Raw genomic sequence first — 22,550 nt, forward strand, 5'->3', positions numbered from 1 at the left:
TGCCAGCCCTGAGCTCCAGACTTCCGGTGCGCCTCCACAGCCCAGTGTGCCCCGTGCCTGTTCTGCGCACCCAGTCTCCTGTAAGTCTCCCCAGTCTGGGGAGACCGGTCCCAGCTCCACGCAGGAGGCCTCCAGTGACGCTCCTCAGCCCAGAGCCACCAGAGACGGTCCTCAGCCCAGACCCTCCAGCGACGCTCCCCAGTCAGGGGCCTCCAGCGACGCTCCCCAGCCCGGGGCCTCCAGCGACGCTCCCCAGCCCGGGGCCTCCAGCGAGGCCCCTCAGCCCGGGGCCTCCAGCGACACCCCTCAGCCCGGGGCCTCTAGCAACGGTCTGCAGTCCAGAGCCTCCAGCGGGGGTCGGCAGCGCAGAATGGGGGCTACGCCGGAGCCAGAGCCACCTCCGTGGCTGGAGGATTGGCGAAGGGTGGGTGTTTCACAGGAACCGTCGTAGACGGTGGCCACCCTCCCTTCCCTCCCTTTAGGTTTGGGGTTGTTTTTGTGGGTTTTTTTTGTTTGAGGTGGAGTCGGGGTCTGCACTTTCGGGGGGGTTTGTTTTCCAGGTTTGGCCGAGTATGGTTTCCAGTCAGAGGCAGGTGTCTTTCGTTGTCTCTGATTGGAAGCCATACTTAGGCAGCCTGTTTTCCTTTGGGTTTTGTGGGTGGTTGTTTTCCGTATAGTCTATGTACCTTACGGAACTGTTGGCTGTCATTTGTTAATTTTGTTTAAGTGTTCTCTCATAATAAAAGAAGATGAGCACTCAACACGCTGCACCTTGGTCTACTCCCTTTGACGGTCGTGACAGCACTGCCTTCATGTCATAGGCTTGCAGTAGTTAAATCTTTAATAACAGCCACACCATAACAAAAGGTTCAAAACTTTATTAGGGTAATAGCAAAAGTAAGTCAAGCCGTTGTTTATAGGGAAAATAAGAACAGAAGAGCAATTGTAAAGCAGGGGGAAAATGCACTACCTTCCCCAAAGCAGGGGCGGCAGGCAGCCTAGTGGCTAGAGTGTCGGACTAGTAACTGAAAGGTTGGAAGATCGAATCCCCAAGCTGACAAGGTAAAAATCTGTTGTTCTGCCCCTGAACAAGGCAGGTAACCCACTGTTCTTAGGCTGTCATTGAAAATAAGAATTTGTTGGTAACTGACTTGCCTAGTTAAAAAACAGTGGACCACCCCACCTAGAAAATGTCAATCATAAAATGGGATTGAGAGGGCATTGTTTATAGGGAATATAGGAGCAGGCTATTATATTTCAGTTGGAACTAAATTTGAACAATGGAATGAAATATGGTTTAAACCTTGACAAAAGTTCTGAACAGGCTATATTACTGCAATAGACCAACAAAGGCAAGGGCCTACCTAACAAATTACAGAAATTACACTAATTTAGAACAGATCACCTTTTTGATTATTGACACACCCACGCACCCTGTTGTTTTAGGTCTCCCCTTGTTATTTTCTGGTCCGAGAGGAGACTGCTGGGTTGGTCGCAGGAGTGCCAGAGGAGGTGTCTCGCGGTGTCTGTCAACACCCCATCGGTGGAAAGTCCAGACCACCGAGGCTACACGCCTGCCTCCTCATCGCCCCTGGGACCGTGCCATTGACCTTCTGTCTGATGTAGCCCTCCCGAGAGGACACTTCTATCCCCTCTCCTGTGCGGAGACCGAGGCCATGGAGACATCCATCCATACAGGAGAGCCTCCAGCAGGGTCTTTTTCCGCCCCTCTACGTCACCAGCCTCCTCAAGCTTCTTTTTTGTTAAGAAGAAAGATGGGGGACTGCGCCCCTGCATTGATTATCGAATACTGAATAAAGCCACCGTTAAGTTCAACTATCCTTTACCCCTCATCCCAACCATCATCGAACAAATGCACGGGGCGCAGTACTTCATGAAACTGGACTTGCGGAGCGCCTACAATCTGGTGTGCATTCGTGCAGGCTACGAATGGAAACTGCCTTTTCCATGACCACAGGCCACTACGAGTATCTCGTCATGCCCTTTGGTCTGTCTAATGCTTCTTCAGTCTTCAGTAGTGGTTTATATAGACAACATTTTGGTCTATTCTGCTGACTGCGGCCAGCATGTCTCATTAGTCAGGTCTGTGCTGGGAAGACTGTTGGAGCATGATCTATATGTTAAACAAGAGAAATGTTTGTTTTTCCAGAGGTCCTTGTCCTTTTTGGGCTACCTCATATACACAAAGGGAGTGGAGATGGAGGAGCAATGCATCAGCACAGTCAGGACATGGCCCACCTCCAACTCCGTGAAAGCAGTCCAGCAATTCCTGGGGTTCGCCAACTATTTTCGGAGGGCCGTCCGGGGCTTCAGCACGGCGTTCGCGCCTCTTACCTCCCTACTGAGAGGATGTCCCCAGTGGCTTCATTGGACGGCGGAGGCGGAGAGGGCGTTCGAGACACTGACAGCTAAGCATCGATCATCATGTCACCAGAATAAGACCCTCCATATTTATTGAAAGGAGCATCAACCTCATCACTGTGCACTTCCACCACTCTGTGAAGTTCATCATTTATTTCATCTGTAGCCTAATAAACTGCATGCTTTCCCATGATGTCATGCCATCTTCTGTCTGACATGCAGGCTACTTTACTGCATAAAAAGGTTGGATGGAAACCTGGCTAATGTCAAGCCATTTTGACAATGCTGGAATTTTGGATGAACGTGCGCATGCCTACAGGAGACTTTTGAAGTAGCCTAATTAGATTAAAACATTGTAACTGTTTGTGTTTATGCCACATGTAAAAAGTAATACATTAAAAAGTGAGATTATAAATATTTAGGCTATATTGAAGCTTTCTAGGTGTGCAAGGAATATCCGCTCGGATTGGAGAGGAATCAGAGCTAGGCTTTCCTGAATAACTGAGCCTGCTGGGACAGAGCATATGTGACCACATTATTTTAGGACGACTTGGAAGAATGAGGATCTGAAACAGACAGCGCATTCAGTATCAGAAGTAAGAATACAGCTATACTGGCCTTCTACTGTGCCTTTCTAGAACTTATAAACTATCGAGTAGACCGACAACAGATCCAAATCGAATGAAACATTCAAATCACAGAGCTTTTACGCTGTTATTCAAATGACATTTTCACTGCAGCCTAGAGTAGAAGGTTGCACTCACTTGAAAACAATAATGCAATTATTCATTGCATTGTGGTGTTGTAGGCTACTATAGTCTAGGTAGGATACTTGTATTGTCCCTAAACAAGATCAATAGGGGGGATTTTTGAGCCGTGTGTTAAATGTATTCACTGAAGGACTGCCCGTTCCATGATCTCGCCATCACGGTTGACAACTCCCTTGTGTCCTCCTCCCAGAGTGCTAAGAGCCTTGGCGTGACCCTGGACAACACCCTGTCGTTCTCCACCAACATCAAGGCGGTGACCCGATCCTGTTGGTTCATGCTCTACAACATTCGCAGAGTACGACCCTGCCTCACACAGGAAGCGGCGCAGGTCCTAATCCAGGCACTTGTCATCTCCCGTCTGGATTATTGCAACTCGCTGTTGGCTGGGCTCCCTGCCTGTGCCATTAAACCCCTACAACTCATCCAGAACGCCGCAGCCCGTCTGGTGTTCAACCTTCCCAAGTTCTCTCACGTCACCCCGCTCCTCCGCTCTCTCCACTGGCTTCCAGTCGAAGCTCGCATCCGCTACAAGACCATGGTGCTTGCCTACGGAGCTGTGAGGGGAACGGCACCTCCGTACCTTCAGGCTCTGATCAGGCCCTACACCCAAACAAGGGCACTCCGTTCATCCACCTCTGGCCTGCTCGCCTCCCTACCTCTGAGGAAGCACAGTTCCCGCTCAGCCCAGTCAAAACTGTTCGCTGCTCTGGCACCCCAATGGTGGAACAAGCTCCCTCACGACGCCAGGACAGCGGAGTCAATCACCACCTTCCGGAGACACCTGAAACCCCACCTCTTCAAGGAATACCTGGGATAGGATAAAGTAATCCTTCTAACCCCCCCTTAAAAGATTTAGATGCAGTATTGTAAAGTGGTTGTTCCACTGGATATTATAAGGTGAATGCACCAATTTGTAAGTCGCTCTGGATAAGAGCGTCTGCTAAATGACTTAAATGTAAATGTAAATGTTCTTTCACGACCGATGATGCACCTGGCCTGTCCTCTGCCTATCAGCTATTCCTATTTGATCTTGTCGATTCATATTGAAAATGTATGCAGCTTTGAATGCTTTTATATGTGTTACGATTGCTAGTTAGCCTATTGCAGATCTGGACAAACGGTCCACCAGCCATTATTTTCACTATGAATGGTGGATATAGGCCAGGATAGGCTGTTAGACTGGTAGACTATAGTGACCTGGGTTGGATACCTGTGGTATAGTAAAAGTTAGCACATGGAAAACCATAGGGCATAAGGGATGTACCAAAACACCTTGATATAGGGGAGGAGCATGCAAGCTGAGGAGGAAATGTGGCTACGATGGTTCGAAATTATATAGTAAAACCTACTAAAGAATGAATGTCAACCAGGAAAAAAAACGCACTACCCTCCCCTTGCCCAATAAAAAACAACACAACCCTCTCCAAAGAAAAAAAATAAGTTTGACAACCCTCCGCTATTTTGGACCACGCCTCCCCCCAGTAAATTGCGATCTGGCTCTTAGATGGTAGGGTAAGTTTTTATATTATGTGTCACAAAATATAATGTATTTATACACCAGTCCAGTTTGTGGTGGTAATACAACATTGAATGCGAACCTCCATAAATCCTCATTGAAGACAAATGTGTTGAAGGGTAAACGTCTGAACAACTGACTGCCAATCTGTTTTATTATTTTATATCACTTATATAAATAAGATTACGCATATGTACGAAGTTTAACTCCTTTTAAATTACATTTTTGGGGATTTAGAAGGTTTTCAATGGAGTGTGTTTTTAAAGCCTTTAAGTGCACAAAGTGACGAGTCCCAAATCTTGACCAATCCAGACTTCTAAGTGAGGCTGTTTTCTCCACTAGGAGCTTCAAAAGGAATCCTGAAGTAAATCAAGTACTTCTGAATGTGACTTACAGCCTGCTGTGCTTTAATAAGTGAGGTTTGCTGCATGCACTCCTCCTGAAGGAGCACACGGGGGGGGGAAATGCCCTGCCTCAGGGCAGACATCAGACTTTCAGATGTTTCCTTCAGCACAGAGCAGACTGACAGCTGTAATGGGCTCTATATACTCACCTCGCACACAGTAATCCTATGCACGCTAGCACACATAACGTCAACTCTCAGCACTTCTAATGTGACCAGCCCCAATGATCCTCCGTCTTTTTCCCCTGTCCCGCTACAAAGTTTCTCCCTGCAGCCGGTTACTGAGTCTGAGGTGCTAAAGGAGCCCCTTAAACTTGACCCCCAAAAAACATCTGGGTCAGATGGTTTAGATCCTTTCTTCTTTAAAGTTGCAGCACTTATCATAGCCAAGTCTATCTCTGATCTGTCTGTCCTCTCTGGGGAGGTTCCCATAGCTTGGAAGGCAGCCACGGTGTGTCCTTTATTTAAAGGGGGAGATCAAGCTGATCCTAACTGTTATAGGTCAATTTCTATTTTGCCCTGTTTATCAAAAGTGTTCGAAAGACTTATCAATAATATACTGGCTTTCTTGATGTCTATAGTATTTTCTCTGGTATGCAATCTGGTTTCCGCTCAGGTTATGGATGTGTCACTGCAACCTTAAAGGTCCTAAATGATGTCACCATTCCTCTTGATTCTAAGCAATGTTGTACTGCTATTTTTATTGACTCTGCCAAAGCTTTTGATATGGTTGGCCATTCCATTCTTGTGGGCCAGCTAAGAAGTATTGGAGTCTCTGAGGGGTTTTTGCTGCCTGTCACCAAGGGAGTACCCCAAGGCTCGATCCTAGGCCCCAGGCTCTTCTCAATTTACATCAACAACATAGCTCAGGCAGTAGGAAGCTCTCTCATCCATTTATATGCAGATGATACAGTCTTATTCTCAGCTGGCCCCTCTCCGGATTTTGTGTTAAACGCTCTACAATAAAGCTTTCTTAGTGTCCAACATGCTTTCTCTGCCGTTAACCTTGTTCTGAACATCTCCAAAACAAAGGTCTGGTAAGAAGAATGCCCCTCTCCCCACCGGTGTGATTATTTCCTCTGAGGGTTTAGAGCTGGAGGTAGTCACCTCATACAAGTACTTGGGAGTATGGCTAGACGGTACACTGTCCTTCTCTCAGCTCATATTAAAGTTGCAGGCTAAGGTTCCTCTATTGTAATCGCTCCTCTCTCACCCCAGCTGCCAAACGAATCCTGATTCAGATGACATAATTTATAGATCGGCAGGTAAGGGTGCTCTCAAGCGGCTAGATGTTCTTTGGCCAGATGTTCCGGTGGCCATTTGATTAATTGTTCAGCAGTCTCATGGCTTTGGTGTAGAAGCTGTTAAGGAGCCTTTTGGTCCTAGACTTGGCGCTCCGGTACTGCTTGCCGTGCGATAGCAGAGAAAACAGTCTATGACTTGGGTCACTGGAGTCTCTGACAATTTTATGGGCTTTCCTCTGACACCACCTATTATATAGGTCCTGGATGGCAGGAAGCTTGGCCCCAGTGATGTACTGGGCCATACGCACTATCCTCTGTAGCGCCTTACGGTCAGATGCCGAGCAGTTACCATACCAGGCGATGATGCAACCGGTTAGGATGCTTTCGATGGTGCAGCTGTAGAACTTTTTGAGGATCTGGGGACCCATGCCAAATATTTTCAGTTCCCTGAGGGGGAAAAGGTTTTGTCGTGCCCTCTTCATGACTGTCTTGGTGTGTTTGGACCATGATAGTTCATTGGTGATGTGGACACCAAGGAACTTGAAACTCTCAACCCACTCCACTACAGCCCCGTTGATGTTAATGGGGGCCTGTTCGGCCGCCTTTTCCTGTAGTCCACAAATGCCACTACTACCACTGTGTACCTTTTTCCTCACTCGAAGAGGAGTGCCCTCACATCAAAATCTCTATATTGTCACCATTAAAGCACATTTTCAACAGGAGAAAAGGAAAAACACAATGGCTGTGTTCCAGATGGAAACTTATTCCCTACATACAGTGCTTTCAGAAAGTATTCACACCCCTTGAATTTTTCCACATGTTGTTGTGTTACAGCCTGTGTTTAAAAAAAATTGTCACTGGCGTACACACAATACCCCATAATGTCAAAGTGGAATTATGTTTTTCGAATTTTGTACAAATGAATTACAATTGAGAAGCTAACATCTCTTGAGTCCTTAAGTATTCAATCCTTTTTATGGCAAGCCTAAACAAGTTCAGTAGTAAAAATGTTTTTAAAGATATACTGTGCAGACATCGCTCCTCCATTTCCTGGTTGCTAAAATTCTAATAGTTTGCCAAATTTCAGTTTGTGACAAAACAAGCATGTATAGTGTAGAGAATCATTGGACCATCTAATCCGCTGTGAAATATATTTTCCATAACCAAAAATATTAGAATTGACAGAGTGAAAAAAAGGAAGCCTGCAAAGAATAAAAATATTCCAAAACATGCGTAGTTTGCAACAAGGCACTAAAATAATACTCCAAAAATGTGGCATAGCAATTTTGTCCTGAATATAAAGTGTTATGTTTGGGGCAAATCCAATACAACACATTACTGAGTACGACTCTCCATATTTTCAAACATAGTGGTGGCTGCATCCTGTTATAGGTATGCTTGTAATCGTTAAGTACTGGGGAGTTTATCAGAATAAAAAAGAAACCGAATGGAGTTAAGCACAGGAAAAATCTTAGAGGTTCAGTCTGCTTTACAGACACTAGGAGATGAATTCAGCTTTCAGCAGGACAATTACCTAAAACAGGGTATCCCAAACTTGGTTCCCTTTCACTATGGGGTATTGTGTGTAGATGGGTGATGGGAAAAAAATGATTTAATCCATTTTGAATTCAGGCTGTAACACAATTTTTTGGGGGAATATGTCAAGGGGTGTGAATACTTTCTGAAGGCACTGTAGTGTACTACTTTTTACCAGGGACCCTAGGGAAGAGGGTGCCATTTGGTACACGGGCCATGTGTTTTTAGACCCATTTGCAGATGAAAGGCTGAGGTTATTTCTTAGCAGGAGCAGTATTATTAGTAGCATCGGTGTACACAACATTATTGTGCCCTTGTGCAGCCTGTTTGTTTGTGTATGTATGTGTAGATCCGTGTGTGCTTGAATGTGTGTGTCTGTCTCATGGGACAGTGATGGGAGGATGACACTCCCATAGCTACAGAATAAGATTTTTATGTCATATCGGCATAGTGCAAGTTGGGTGCACTTACCTCATTGGAGATGATGAAACAGAGCTACTGTGTCTGGAGCTCTGAGGACTAGCCATTCTTGAGCTCTGAGTACTAGCCATTCTGGAGCTCTGAGGACTTGCCATTCTTGAACTCTGAGGACTAGCCATTCTGGAGCTCTGAGGAATTGCCATTCTTGAGCTCTGAGGACTAGCCATTCTTGAGCTCTGAGGACTAGCCATTCTGGAACTCTGAAGACTAGCCATCATGGAGCTCTGAGGACTAGCCATCCTGGAGCTCTGAGGACTAGCCATTCTGGAGCTCTGCCGACTAGCCATTCTATCTGTGTCCATACCACTTCAGCACAGCACCTGCAATAAAAAACATTAGATATGATCATTATTATACAAACCATAAGCACACATTGTTTTCTCTCTATTCCACCATATAGTAATGTAGAGTGAGTAATACACAATTTATCGCAACATTTATCCGCTTGACAATTTTATACTTTATTAGAATCCTAAATCAAACTTTTTAATGAAAAGACCTGAACACTTAACATGAACATACACAGACAGATGCGCACGAGCTGACTCACACACACTGCCTCTCTGGCTGTGTAGCTTGCCATGGCACCGCATCCACTACAATCGCTCCTTATTGATCTAGACCCAAGCCTTCTATTCTGGTCTTGTCTTTTTTTCTCTCAGAGTAATTCAATTATCAATAAAGCCCCGGTTTTGAGTTGCTACAGGCCCCATTGTGCCAGTGGAGTAATATTTCTTATCTTCTAATTTATTGGCTGGCTGCCAGCCAGTGACTCTCCACTTTGAGCCAAAGCAAGGGAGCTAGCGCTTAAGTGCCTGCAACTTTATTCTGCATTTTTATTGATGTATCCCATTTAGATTAGTCCATTTTTAAACCCTGTCAAGGCACGGGGGGGGGGGGGCAGGTCTCATATTGTAATCCATTTAGTTAATGACATCCTGCTGTGGAATGATGACAGATGTCATGTTTACTGTGAGACTATGATTAGCACATATAGTAGCAACATATGATACCTTAGCTGCAGTGGCTTGCCTTATTAAATGGTGAGAGAGTGTTATTGAATCAATAGAAGTTACTAACATAAAGTATAAAAGAGCAGGGCTGTAAACCCTTTATGTAATTCCCATCTGTTCCCATCACATGAGCATACAATGTACAAAACACACAGCTTACCTGGTATTCCTTTAGCATGTGTGAAATGGCAAATAGGCAAATTAGTGTGTCCAGATTGAATGGGGGGGGGACTATTGAACAATGTCATTGTTGCCATTGTGCTGATATTGGTGTAGAGAAAATTATGACAAATTGTGTTATTCACAAGAGAATTAGGGAAATCTACTAAAAGAAGGGGGACTATGTGGAGGAAAGAGGCATGGGGTACGGATGAGAAAGGGGGGGACTATGTGGCGGTAAGAGGCATGGGGAGGGGATGGGGATGGTTGAGTAAGAGGGTGGAAAAAGTGAGAGCTGTTTCGCTGCAGTCTAAGCACCTTAGAGAGAGCAAATCTGATAGTGTCACGGTGCCAAATGAATATGCAGTCAATACCACAACCCCATGATGACAAGACAAAGATCTTGCTCTAGTTGTTTAATCGCTAATATGAATATTGCAAGTCATTTTACATAGTAACAGAAAATAATAGAATGGAATTCACAATACATTGGACATATTAAATAAATTAAACTCACACAATGTTGATATTACATATAGACAATTTCCCTTTGGCAATATTTAAGCAACATCTGTTATCCAATCGAAAAAAGGACCGGAACCATTGTACTATTGCTACAGGTGGCCATGAAAATCAAAAAAGAAAGTCGCCACCTTAAAAACACTCATCTGCATTGTCATACAAATTGAGGGGAGGAGTCTAATGTGTCCGATTTAATCAATCCAGTCACAGCTCTCATGGTGCATATGTAAGTGACAAGTCAAGCGCTGTCATACTGAAAGTGATCTCTTTGGTGTCCATGATCTCCAATGATGCGTGAGGAAGTGTTGAACGTTTATGGCTGAGCCTCTAGTCAATTTTCCACAAGCATTTCACTACACCGCATTTCACTACACCACAAGCATTTCGCTACACCACAAGCATTTTGCTACACCACAAGCATTTAGCTACACCACAAGCATTTCGCTACACCACAAGCATTTCGCTACACCACAAGCATTACTTGTAAACAACAAAAGTGATTGTATAAACATAAAGACGTATTGAGCGATGACCCTGAAGATGGTAGTATACCTTTAACATGTTACCACAGTCGCCAGGTTGTTACTTTCACAACATGCTACTATTAGAACATGTCATTGTTCTGACATATAGGCATTTTACTGATTGCAAATGAAAATCTTGCTCCCTGGGATGGTCAGTTCTTTTCAAGTCTAGAAGGAAATCTGAATGCCCCAATGTCTTTCTGCAATGGAGAAGGTGGTTGGCTTAGGTGCAGAAACAAAGGACACTTCTGTTTTAGCCATGTCACGTGGGGTAAAATAACTGCCAAGTGGGTTGTGTGTCTAAGGACTGCAGAGGGAAATCACTCTGGTGGGAACTTTAATATATTGCGGCACTTTGTGTGTATGCATGTGTGATGTCGTATGTAGTATCCATCCCTCGTACATGAGACCCATCTAGCTAATTCACAACAACATATTCAAGTACCTTAACAGTATGGGGTAGCAAACCATGTGACATACACTGCACAAAAGTTTACAACCTAACTGTAGGTTTATTCTGATTACTATAGAAATCCTGAATGTCGGCCATTTAAAAACTGACATACCTTACAATTGACACACACACAGTCATTGCTATTTTCCTTAATTTTGTGAAAGATAGTGTAAACATTGTCTGTGGTCTTAGTAATTGCAGAGTCAGTTAAAAATACATGTTCAGGACTTTTTAATGCATTGTGGGGGAACATTCAGCCCTTTTCAGTCTCTGCATGAAACCACTGACTGGATTCAGCAATCGGGTCCAAAAAAACAAGCCAAAAACACAAAGCAAAATACAGCCTTATAGCCTCCTTATTAGGTTGCCGAAGGAAATAAAATTGCATATAACAAAAAAAAGAAACTGCACGCACACAAAGTGCAGTTTAAGAAGAAATAAACAAACCTACTTACCATCTAATAAAATAACCCTGATTCAACGTTTTTGTTGTGACTGTCGAAGTTCAGAGTGGTGCAAAACAAAGTTCTCAAACCGATCCCTCACAGTCCTGTTTTCCCTTGGGAGAGTGGGTTCCCAGTATCTAACTAAAGCAGCTATCTGCCCTCCCTGGACTTTAAATAGACCTGATATGCCCAGTATGTGTTGACCGGTCAGCATACTGTCTTGCCAGTCCTCTCATTGAGCTGTGAGAGGAGGTTCACAGGAGGAGACCGTAGTCACAAACTCAGCCACAGGCCTGTCATGGGGAGGGGAAGGCCTGGGAAGGATTGCTGGGTGGGTGGTGGGAACATGACGGAACCTTGCTCTGCTCTAGTCTAGACACAGTGGGCTGTCTCAATGTGGGCTCTGTCCTCTGAGACCCACAGGCAGCGCTAACAGAGCCTGGTCACAGTGCCAGAGGCAGCTATCAAAAACCATAGCATGCTATCAACAAAAGCTAGCAATGCTGGAACAGACTACTGAAGTGCTATGGGAGGTTTAGTGATAGCCACTGCCCACCATGCTGGTGTTTGTGTCTCAATGCTAAAGGTGAATTTAGCCATAATGACAAAGGTACTGTATTTGGTCAATGCTAATCTCGGTTAACCCAGAACTAAAGTCTTGTGTAATAGGTCAGATGTTCTAATAAGTTCTAGGTCCATACGTTTTAAGAGAACAAGGATCGAAGCTGGAACGAAGAACTCCACCAGATGCTAACACCTGCGAAATCGTGATTGGTCCAAATAACCAGTGATGAAAAACCCAACCACCGGAACTAATTCTGCTGATCTCACGCATTCCCCGTTGTGTCATGACAGATCTATGGTACCATTTATGTTTACGTAGTCTGTCTACGAAAGATTAGGCAAATGCTAACATAATTAAAGGTAGACTCAGCGATGCATTAAGTCAACAGAATTTTGGACCGATTTCAACAACAGCTACGAGCCTAGAAGCCAGAGACTAAATGTTGCTGTTCTGGTCCCGTAGCTACCACGTTATTGAAGCATGAAGCTCGACCATGTACAGATACTGTGTGAGAGCAAAGTATTTCATCGCTCTCATCTCAATATCTGCGGTGCGGCCTGTGTCAACCGTCATAATGCTGAGTCTACAATGACATTATACTGACAGAACCTTGCAATAACTCCACCGGTGGAAACTGTGTGAAAAGAACCAAGACAGCATATCAAAAAAATAGCTATGCTAGAGGTGGCTAAGCAGACTAACACCAAATAGTAAACAACCATATAATCAGTGGGCTAGCTAGTAGGCTAAAGAACCTGCCCTAGGTTTAAGAATGTTGCAAAGATCTACAGGTTCTTTCCAGAATAAAAAAATCCCCTCCAGCTGATATATCAGGTAAGTCTAAAAGTGGTGCATTACCCAGATAACAGTAGCAGTGGTATTTTAGGTTTGAGTTATCTTATGGCTTGCCAATGCTAACAGAGGGGGGAAATTGCTTCTATTAGGCCCATGGACTGGGTTAACTGCTGGCTAGTTTTGAGCAAATTATGTGTATGAAATAATGTAGCATAAGTATTATGCTATCTGTAACATAACTGTATCTTCAAACTACAGGTAGTGATTTTACGTTTGATACCGGAGCTCCGAGGCATGCACCGAAATTGCTAAGCAGTTTAATTCGAAGCGGTGTGCCGATGCCTGAATCACTTTATCAGAAGCATGTGATCAATGATGTCCGAAGCTTTGATTCATCAAACAACCACCTGATTGGTTTGGTATTGATTTCGGTATAAGACAAAAAGGCTACTCTGCGCACACGCTACAGCATGTGACGTCATCTATAATAATTTGGCTGCTCTAAATTCTTTTGACCACAAGGTGCCACTGCTGTACACTGTGTTGGTCAAAGCCTTGTGTAATTAACTTATTTTTGACACAATTGGCTGGAAAGCCTCAGTGCTTCAGGACTCTTAATTTCCCCATCACCAACTACAGGTTTTGGGCCCAATTATAGAAATAGTCTGTCACATTTTAATATTTAGACACTGATAATCAAAGTAAACACATACCTTAGTACAATTGACCACACCCCAAACAGTTCTTTAAAACAGCATGGTTTTCAAACACCGCAGCAACACCACACACACACACACACACACACACACACACACACACACACACACACACACACACACACACACACACACACACAAACACACAAACGTCAGGTATAAGACTTCTCTTCTACACAGGTCTAATGGGTGATTTTATACTTTTTGAATATTCGCCTTAATAAGGGTCCTAGGGGAAACACCGACCAAAACTAAGATTCCTACCGTGTCACATGATGATATTACAGATATTACATAGCAGTCGAGCTTTCCACAGCTTTTGTGTCCAGGAGGAGCCATAGGGATAACTAGCATAGCTAGCTAGTTTACATATCACCATAGGAGTAAGAGAGTGAGAACAAGTATGTGAATGAAACATTAAAGAGAAAGTACCACTATATTTCAGCTAAGGACAATCTCTAAATTCTGTTTGTGCTTAAACTGTGTTTTTGTAAGAGGTCTGATGGACACATGGGAACGGAGCAAGCCTGTCCACTTAAGCTTCACTTGTTTAGTTGAAATACCTCCCGATTCATCATGCAAGGGTGAACTAAGAAGCTTCGCATTTAGAAGTGGAAATGTGCATTGTCCCTGTCAACTAAACCTAATAAAGTACAGTAAAGTAAATAAAGTTGAATTTCGGGAAAAGTTCTCTAACACTTGTTATTAAAAAGGTGTGCAATGAGAATCAGTTGTGTACATTCAACGTGTCTCCCTATTTTGTATTAGTGTGTCTAAATGTGGCTTTGTGTTGAAATAGCAACACTGCCATGTTTTATTAATTCTCACACCTCCCACATGAGGCCTTTAAATTGGTCTGTCAAAATAATATAGTCTTCAAAATTCAGCTCAATCATTTTAGACAGAGCAGTCAAACAAAGTAAGAGACCTACCACGGGAAGCAGTGACAGCTCCCAATCAGCCTAGCTTTACGTAATCAGCTTTTCAGGTGAAAAGCAGCTTTTTTACTGTTACACCAGTGTTACACTAGAGAAATTGTGTTTCCATAGCTATAGTGATGACAGTGAGGACTTGTGAAGAGCAGAATCAACAACCTCTGCACAATCAAAACATTTTCTTTGTGAGAAGGTGTTAAAGTCCACAGTTTGTCATTGTTATGTAAATGACAGCTGAAAAGTACCAGTGGGCTGGCTTTGGCCCCAGGTGAGAGCAGGTCCGCCGGAGCCATGTGAGACACCGATGCCAGCCCGCGTAGATGGAAAAAGAAAGTCTGAGCCATTTGGGTAAAACACAAAAAATCCTGTAAGAGATGCACACCATTCAATTCATAATTTTACCTGACGCCTAAGAGGTTTATGAAATCTTTGATGGTATTCAAATATGGTGGAATTGAAAAGTATTTGAAGTGAATGTAAAGGGTAAGGGTTACAGCCTGATATAATCTCATGTTCACTGTATTTTCACGAAGTACGTTATAGTCCTGGAAGTGCACCCTTTAAAATTCCATTATCCACTATCAAACAATATCTTGATACAATAGCTATTATTGTTCAGGTCCTACAGCACTAACCACAGAAAGTCTCACTGGGCAGCTAATGACACAAAAAGGTGACAAACGGGATGCTGATGTCAGAGACAGAGACACTTGCGGAGCAATGCTGGGAATGAGTGGGTGGAGGGGGGAGGGGTGGCCTGTTTTGGGGGGGTGAAGTTGCTGTTATCGAAAGTCGTTGATTCCTGTGGAGCTAAGGGGACAGGCGAGGGAGGCGGGGAGGGAGAAAGGACCCGTGCCAAGTGAGTCACTGTATACAGTGTCAGGGCTAATTAGGGCCCCCTACTATGAGAGCTCCATCTCCACAGCACGGAGGGGAGGGGGTCACCCAGAGCCAGGTAGAGGCCAACTCTTAGTTCGCTCTCTCTCTCTCTCCGAGGGAGACTTACAGATATAGGGATGAGGGAAAGAGAGAGAGGGGAGAAGAGATGGTGGAAGGATGGAAATACGCAGAGCAGAAGAGAAAGGGAGGACACAGCAGAGGGAAAATCAGGAGGGGTACAGAGAAAGAAAGACTGAGAGAGGGAGAGCGTATGAAAAGGAAGAGAGTGAATGTCAGGACGACGCAGAATGGAAAAGAATAGGTAGTATATAGTGAACCAAGTTTCATTGGTGACATCATAAGAAAACTAGAGCTTATAGGGGGAGCGTATTGGGACATCGATGAGGTAAGGTATATGAGCCCCTCTCTGCCTCACTTAAGTGGTCCATTATGGAATGAAACAGAGGAAGAGTCAGAGCCTGCCATCAGACAAAGAAAAAGATGGATGTCTGACATGTTAAGTGTGCCTGTCTATCTGTAGCTGACATTATGGACTTTCCTCCTGTCGCTCCTTTCATTTCCCTCTTTCCTCATCTCATCATATTGTGTGAATCTCCATTGTCTCATCAACTTGGTCTCATGACCTTACATGGCTGCATCTGATATCTCATATACGTCTCACTCTGAAGCAGTCTCTCTTTACCTGCATAATCCTGTTTCTCCATTTCATTTGTTTAAAGGCCCAGTCTCAGCCTGTTTTGGTGGGATGGAGTTTTGGCCTGCCTGGTGACATCACCAAGCAGTAAATTAGTTAATTGACCAATAAGAAAGAAATCCAAATCTCTCTGCCAATAACAGCTAGTTTTCAGTTTCCCCCTCCCCACTCAGACTACTCACACAGTCCTCACAAAAGTATTGCTTGGGAAAAAGGTATTTTTGTTTATTTTTGACCATTTGAATTGAAAACTATTACAGGTACATAATTGTTAGCCAGAAATTATTTGAAATTGAGATGAAAACGGCTGCATTTGCAAATTGTAAATATACAGTGCCTTTGGAAAGTATTCAACCCCCTTGACTTTTTCCACGTTTTGTTGCATTACAAAGTGGGATTAAAATGGAATGAATTGTATTTTTTTTTGGTCAATGATCTACACAAAATACTCCAATGTCAAAGGGGAAGAAACTTTTTTATTTATTGTAAATGTATGAAAAATAAAACACTAATATATATTGATTAGATTAGATATGTATTCAGTCAATACATGTTAGATACACCTTTGGCAGCAATTACAGCTGAGTCTTTTTGGGTAAGTCTCTAAGTCTTTTCACACCTGGGGCCTCATTTATCAATCATGAATAGTCTCAAATCTGTGCATAAACCATTTATTGCAATCATTTCTATGCAAATGGGAGATTTATCAATATGAACGTTTGGCATTTCTTTCCTTCTTAATGCCTTTGAGACAGTCAGTTATGTTGTGAAAAGGTAGGGGTGGTATATAGAAGATAGCCCTAAAACCAAGTCCATATTATGGCAAGAACAGCTCAAATAAGCAAAGGAAAACGATAGTCCATCATTACTTTAAGACAGTGGTCACCAACCGGTCGACCGCGATCGACTTGTCTATTTCCAAGGCATTTCTAGTCAATCGCCAAACATTTCTGTAAAAAAAACTACGATAAACCCTGTTTCCCCCAAAAAAATATTAGTCTCGGGCTGTTGGTGGTAAGTGCTGCCAATTCAGCTGCCCTGCGCGGCGGTAGGCAAACTGTTGCCATTTCATGTGCCTGAAGGTACAAACTCTGCCATCCCGGTGGGCCTGGAGAGGAAATCAAGTGCACTATGCCACCGCTGGCCAATCAGATTGCTCAGATGACAGAGTCTGCAGTAACGTAGCAGGCATAAAAGAAAGCTACGGCAAAATTAATACTGTGAGATTTCAAAACCATGACTAGAGAGAGACTGTCAACGAATACAGCAGAGCTGCTGTTTTTATGAGTGAGTTCATGTTTAAGTTCTTACTCAGCACTGCCAACACTTTGTATTCAACACTTTTATAAGCCATAAAATGCACGTTGTTCCTATTTCCACTCAGCGCTACAACAAGCAGTGCAGCAGTAATGAGTGAGGAGGAAAGTGTTTATATAGGCCTGCGTTGTTACTATTATTAGCGGCTTGGGTCTTTTTTAATATAGAGGAATATTTCACTTTCTCTGTTCATAGGAGTAACAACATGAATTTGTTCATGAGGCAGAAGTAATGCGGTGCCATCAGCTGGAAGACGGTGTCCCTTTTTGGTCAGTGTTAGTGGAGGAAAGAGAGAGTGGAGGGATGTTGAGAGATGGATCCTCAGTCTGCTGCTCTCTCCCTCCGCTGAGACTGACCCTCAGTCTGCTGCTCTCTCCCTCCGCTGAGACTGACCCTCAGTCTGCTGATCTCTCCCTCCGCTGAGACTGACCCTCAGTCTGTTGCTCTCTCCCTCCACTGAGACTGACCCTCAGTCTGCTGCTCTCTCCCTCCGCTGAGACTGGCCCTCAGTCTGCTGCTCTCTCCCTCCGCTGAGACTGACCCTCAGTCTGCTGATCTCTCCCTCCGCTGAGACTGACCCTCAGTCTGCTGCTCTCTCCCTCCGCTGAGACTGACCCTCAGTCTGCTGCTCTCTCCCTCCGCTGAGACTGACCCTCAGTCTGCTGCTCTCTCCCTCCGCTGAGACTGACCCTCAGTCTGCTGCTCTCTCCCTCCGCTGAGACTGACCCTCAGTCTGCTGCTCTCTCCCTCCGCTGAGACTGACCCTCAGTCTGCTGCTCTCTCCCTCCGCTGAGACGGACCCTCAGTCTGCTGCTCTCTCCCTCTGCTGAGACGGACCCTCAGTCTGCTGCTCTCTCCCTCTGCTGAGACGGACCCTCAGTCTGCTGCTCTCTCCCTCTGCTGAGACTGACCAACAGATGCAGGCACCATCAGCCCAGTAAAATAAAAAGCTAATTATTTAAATGTATGCTCACTCAGCTGTGCCTCACAAGTAATACAACAATGATCTATTACCGGTGTGATAATATAGACCTACCTCAAAATTTTAAATATAATAAAAGTAAAAGAAATCTGAACAACAATGTATTGGCAGGTAAATTCAAGCAAAACCAGTATGCGGTGATAATGTATTGGGCCTATAGCTTACTGCACAAACCTCATTGCTACAGAACTGTTTTTAATTAGTTATTGTTACATAGGCTTACATTTCTTAAGTTATGTTAATATAAAATCAGAGCGGTAGATCTCGGCATTTTCACTCAGAAAGTGATCTTGACTCAGAAAAGGTTGGTGACCACTGCTTTAAGACATGAAGGTCAGTCAATCTGGAAAATGTCAAAAACGTAAAAAGTTTCTTCAAGTGTAGTCGCAAAAACCATCAAGCGCTATGATGAAACTGGCTCTCATGAGGACCGCCACAGGAAAGAGTGATCTCTGCTGCAGAGGATAAATTCATTAGAGTTAACTGCACCTCAGATTGCAGCCCAAATAAAAATAACAGACACATCTGAACATCAACTGTTCAGAGGAGACTGTGTGAATCAGGCCTTCATGGTCCAATTGCTGCAAAGAAAACACTACTGGGACATCAATAAGAAGAAGAGACTTGCTTGGGCCAAGAAACACAAGCTTTGAACATTAGACCGGTGGAAATCTGTCCTTTAGTCTGATGCATCCAAATTTCAGATTTTTGGTTCCAACCGCCGTGTCTTTGTGAGACGCAGAGTAGATGAACGGATGATCACCACATGTGTGGTTCTCACCGTGAAGCATGAAGGAGGAGGTGTGATGGTGTGGGGGTGCTTTGCTGGTGACACTGTCTGTGATTTATTTAGAATTCAAGGCACACTTAACCAGCATGGCTACCACATCATTCTGCAGCGAAACGCCATCCCATCTGGTTTGCGCTTCAAATCAAATCAAATTGTATTAGTCACATGCACCGAATACAACAGGTGTAGACCTTACAGTGAAATGCTTACTTTACGAGCCCCTAACCCGACAGTGCAGTTTAAAAAAATACGGATAAGAATAAGAGATAAAAGTAACAAATAATTAAAGAGGAGCAGTAAAAAATAACAATATATATACAGGGGGGTGCAGGTACAGAGTCAATGTGCGTGGGAATCGGTTAGTTGAGGTAGTTAATTAAAGTGACTATGCATAAATGACAACAGAGAGTGGCAGTGGTGTGAAGGCGGGGTGCAATGTGAATAGCCTGGGAAGCCATTTGACTAGCGTCTGCTAAATGACTTAAATGTAGATGTTCAGGAGTCTTATGGCTTGGGGGTAGAAGCTGTTTAGGAGCCTCTTGGACCTAGACTTGGCACTCCGGGTACCGCTTGCCATGTGGTAGCAGAGAGAACAGTCTATGACTGGGGTGGCTGGAGTCTTTGACAATTTTCAGGGCCTTCCTCTGACACTGCCTGGTAAAGAGGTCCTGGATGGCAGGAAGTGATGTACTGGGCCGTTTGCACTACCCTCTGTAGTGCCTTGCGGTCGGAGGCCGAGCAGTTGCCATACCAGGCAGTGATGCAACCAGTCAGGATGCTCTCGATGGTGCAGCTGTAGAACCTTTTGAGGATCTGAGGACCCATGCCAAATCTTTTCAGTCTCCTGAGGGGGAATAGGTTTGTCGTGCCCTCTTCACGACTGTCATGGTGTGCTTGGACCATGTTAGTTTGTTGTTGATGTGGACACCAAGGAACTTGAAGCTCTCAACCCGCTCCACTGCAGCCCCGTCAATGAGAATGGTGGCGTGCTCGGTCCTCTTTTTCCTGTAGTCCACAATCATCTCCTTTGTCTCGATCACTTTGAGGGAGAGGTTGTTTTCCTGGCACCACACGGCCAGGTCTCTGACCTCCTCCCTATAGGCTGCCTCGTTGTTGTCGGTGATCAGGCCTACCACTGTTGTGTCATCGGCAAATTTAATGATGGTGTTGGAGTCGTGCCTGGCCGTGCAGTCATGAGTGAACAGGGAGTACAGGAGGGGGCTGAGCACGCACCCCTGAGGGGCCCCTGTGTTGAGGATTAGCGCGGCAGATGTGTTGTTACCTACCCTTACCACCTGGGGGCAGCCCATCAGGAAGTCCAGGATCCAGTTGCTTAGTCCCAGGGTCCTTAGCTTATTGATGAGCTTTGAGGGCACTATGGTGTTGAATGCTGAGCTGTAGTCAATGAATAGCATTCTCACATAGGTGTTCCTTCCGTCCAGGTGGGAAAGGGCAGTGTGGAGTGCAATAGAGACTGCATCATCTGTGGATCTGTTGGAAAAGTATTCCAAGTGAAGCTGGTTGAGAGAATGCCAAGCGTGTGCAAAGCTTCATCATGACCAAGGGTGGCTACTTGAAGAATCTGAAATATTAAATATATTTTAATTTGTTTAACACTGTTTTGATTACTACGTGATTCCATATGTGTTATTTCATAGTTTTGATGTCTTCACTATTATTATACAAAGTAGAAAATAGTAAATATGAAGAAAAACCCTTGAATGAGTAGGTGTGTCCAAACTTTTGACTGGCACTGTATATACGTTGAAAATGTGTGAAAAAAGAAAACATTTGATTTCATTGTATTTCCATTGTGAATTCATGCAACATATCTTGACATGCTATATAATTTGACTACATCAGTGCATTTGTTACAATAATAATCTATATAAAGTACAGTCATTTGTTAAATTAGAGGCATTTTTGGAAGTGAAACCATTGTTGACATTATACACTGAGATAATGGGAAATGGAATGAGAGATGGCTGATCTTGCTCTGTTTGAAGATTTGGCACATGTTGCATTTGGCAGTGCTTTTTTAGAAATAGGTTGGACTTTTTCTGTAGAAAGTACAGATTGGCCCATCAGATATCGTTTCCCAAAACCAATCTTATAGGATTTTTGTGAGGATTTAAGACCTACTTTAAAAAGGCAAACATGCGATTCCAGTGCACATCCAAGTGCTATGGACCCTCGGGTTTTTGGCAACTATTCAGCGAGCCCTCGATGAGCCAATGTTTTGGATGCAATCATCAACAAAACGAACAGTAACACATACAATTTCCATACACCATTGCACAACAGGTTAAAGTCAAGAGAGGGGTTTCTTTTCCATGATGCCATCAATGGGTTCCCAAATACGAAATACGAACTATGTGTACAGAAAAGGCTTTATGTACCAGTGATAGGTTATGTGATGTGCAAAATGCGTTGCTAAATGTGGTGGAAAGGTAGCCAGGTGGAACTCACGACTCGTTCATTCTGCAGAACAGCGATGTTGGCCTATATGCCTACAGGAGGGAGCTGTTGAGGATGGATGGTTTATTGGTGAGTGTTGCCTACACATTTGAAGTACATTTGCCATTGCTGAAGCAACTTGAATTGTCCCAATGGTCCTCTCTTTGTAGCTATTTCACTGGTCAAGCCACAACAGAGTGAGCAAAATAAAAACCTTTTGGTTGTACTCAATCTCTGACACTAGCACCTCTAGCACTGTTGTATATTCCCCACAGACTTTAAAGGGATGATTTTGACCATATATAGTTAATTAGGGGCGTTTCGAACTGTGAACAGCCAAGGTCGGCACGAGCACTCAGGCTGAGAACGATTGGTATTTATCAATGGTTATCTCCTACCGGTGTGTGTATGGCACTAGAAGGATTGTTTGATAAATCACACTTTTTTTATTCGTACAACCATTCTAAATTCTATTCGTAAGCAGTATTTTAGAATAGTTTCTACATATTGATAAATGAGGCCCTTGGATTATACAATATTTGCCAATCATAATTTTTTTAATTCTTCAAGTTAGTTGTTGATGATATCTAGACAGCCATTTTCAAGTTTTGCCATAGATTTTCAAGACAATTAAAGTAAAAACTGTAACTAAGCCACTCAGGAACATTCAATGTCATCTTGGTTAGCAACTCCAGTGTATATTTGACCTAGTGTTTTAGGTCATTGTCCTGCTGAAACATTAATTTGTCTTCCAGTGTCTGTTGGAAAGCAGACTGAACCAGGTTTTCCTCTGGGATTTTACCTGTGCTTATCTCTATTCCATTCCTTCTAATCCTAAAACATGCATACACAAACACATGCATACACAAACACACAGGCTGCACAAGGGCACAATAATGTTGTGTACACCGATGCTACTAATAATACTGCTCCTGCTAAGAAATAACCTC

General features: G+C 43.8%; 1 protein-coding gene across 1 annotated transcript in view; it reads right to left on the reverse strand.

The window, feature by feature from the left end:
* LOC106584619 (protein inscuteable homolog) overlaps positions 1–22,550 on the reverse strand; it is a 100,909-nt gene that overhangs the window by 49,243 nt on the left and 29,116 nt on the right. The window contains exon 2 of the mRNA XM_014170100.2: positions 8,323–8,651. Within this exon, the coding sequence (XP_014025575.1) occupies positions 8,323–8,633 (311 nt within the window). The 5' untranslated portion in view covers positions 8,634–8,651. The remainder of the gene's footprint in view (positions 1–8,322; positions 8,652–22,550) is intronic.

This window comes from Salmo salar, chromosome ssa23 (assembly GCF_905237065.1).
Source record: "Salmo salar chromosome ssa23, Ssal_v3.1, whole genome shotgun sequence".
Classification (NCBI taxonomy): domain Eukaryota; kingdom Metazoa; phylum Chordata; class Actinopteri; order Salmoniformes; family Salmonidae; genus Salmo; species Salmo salar.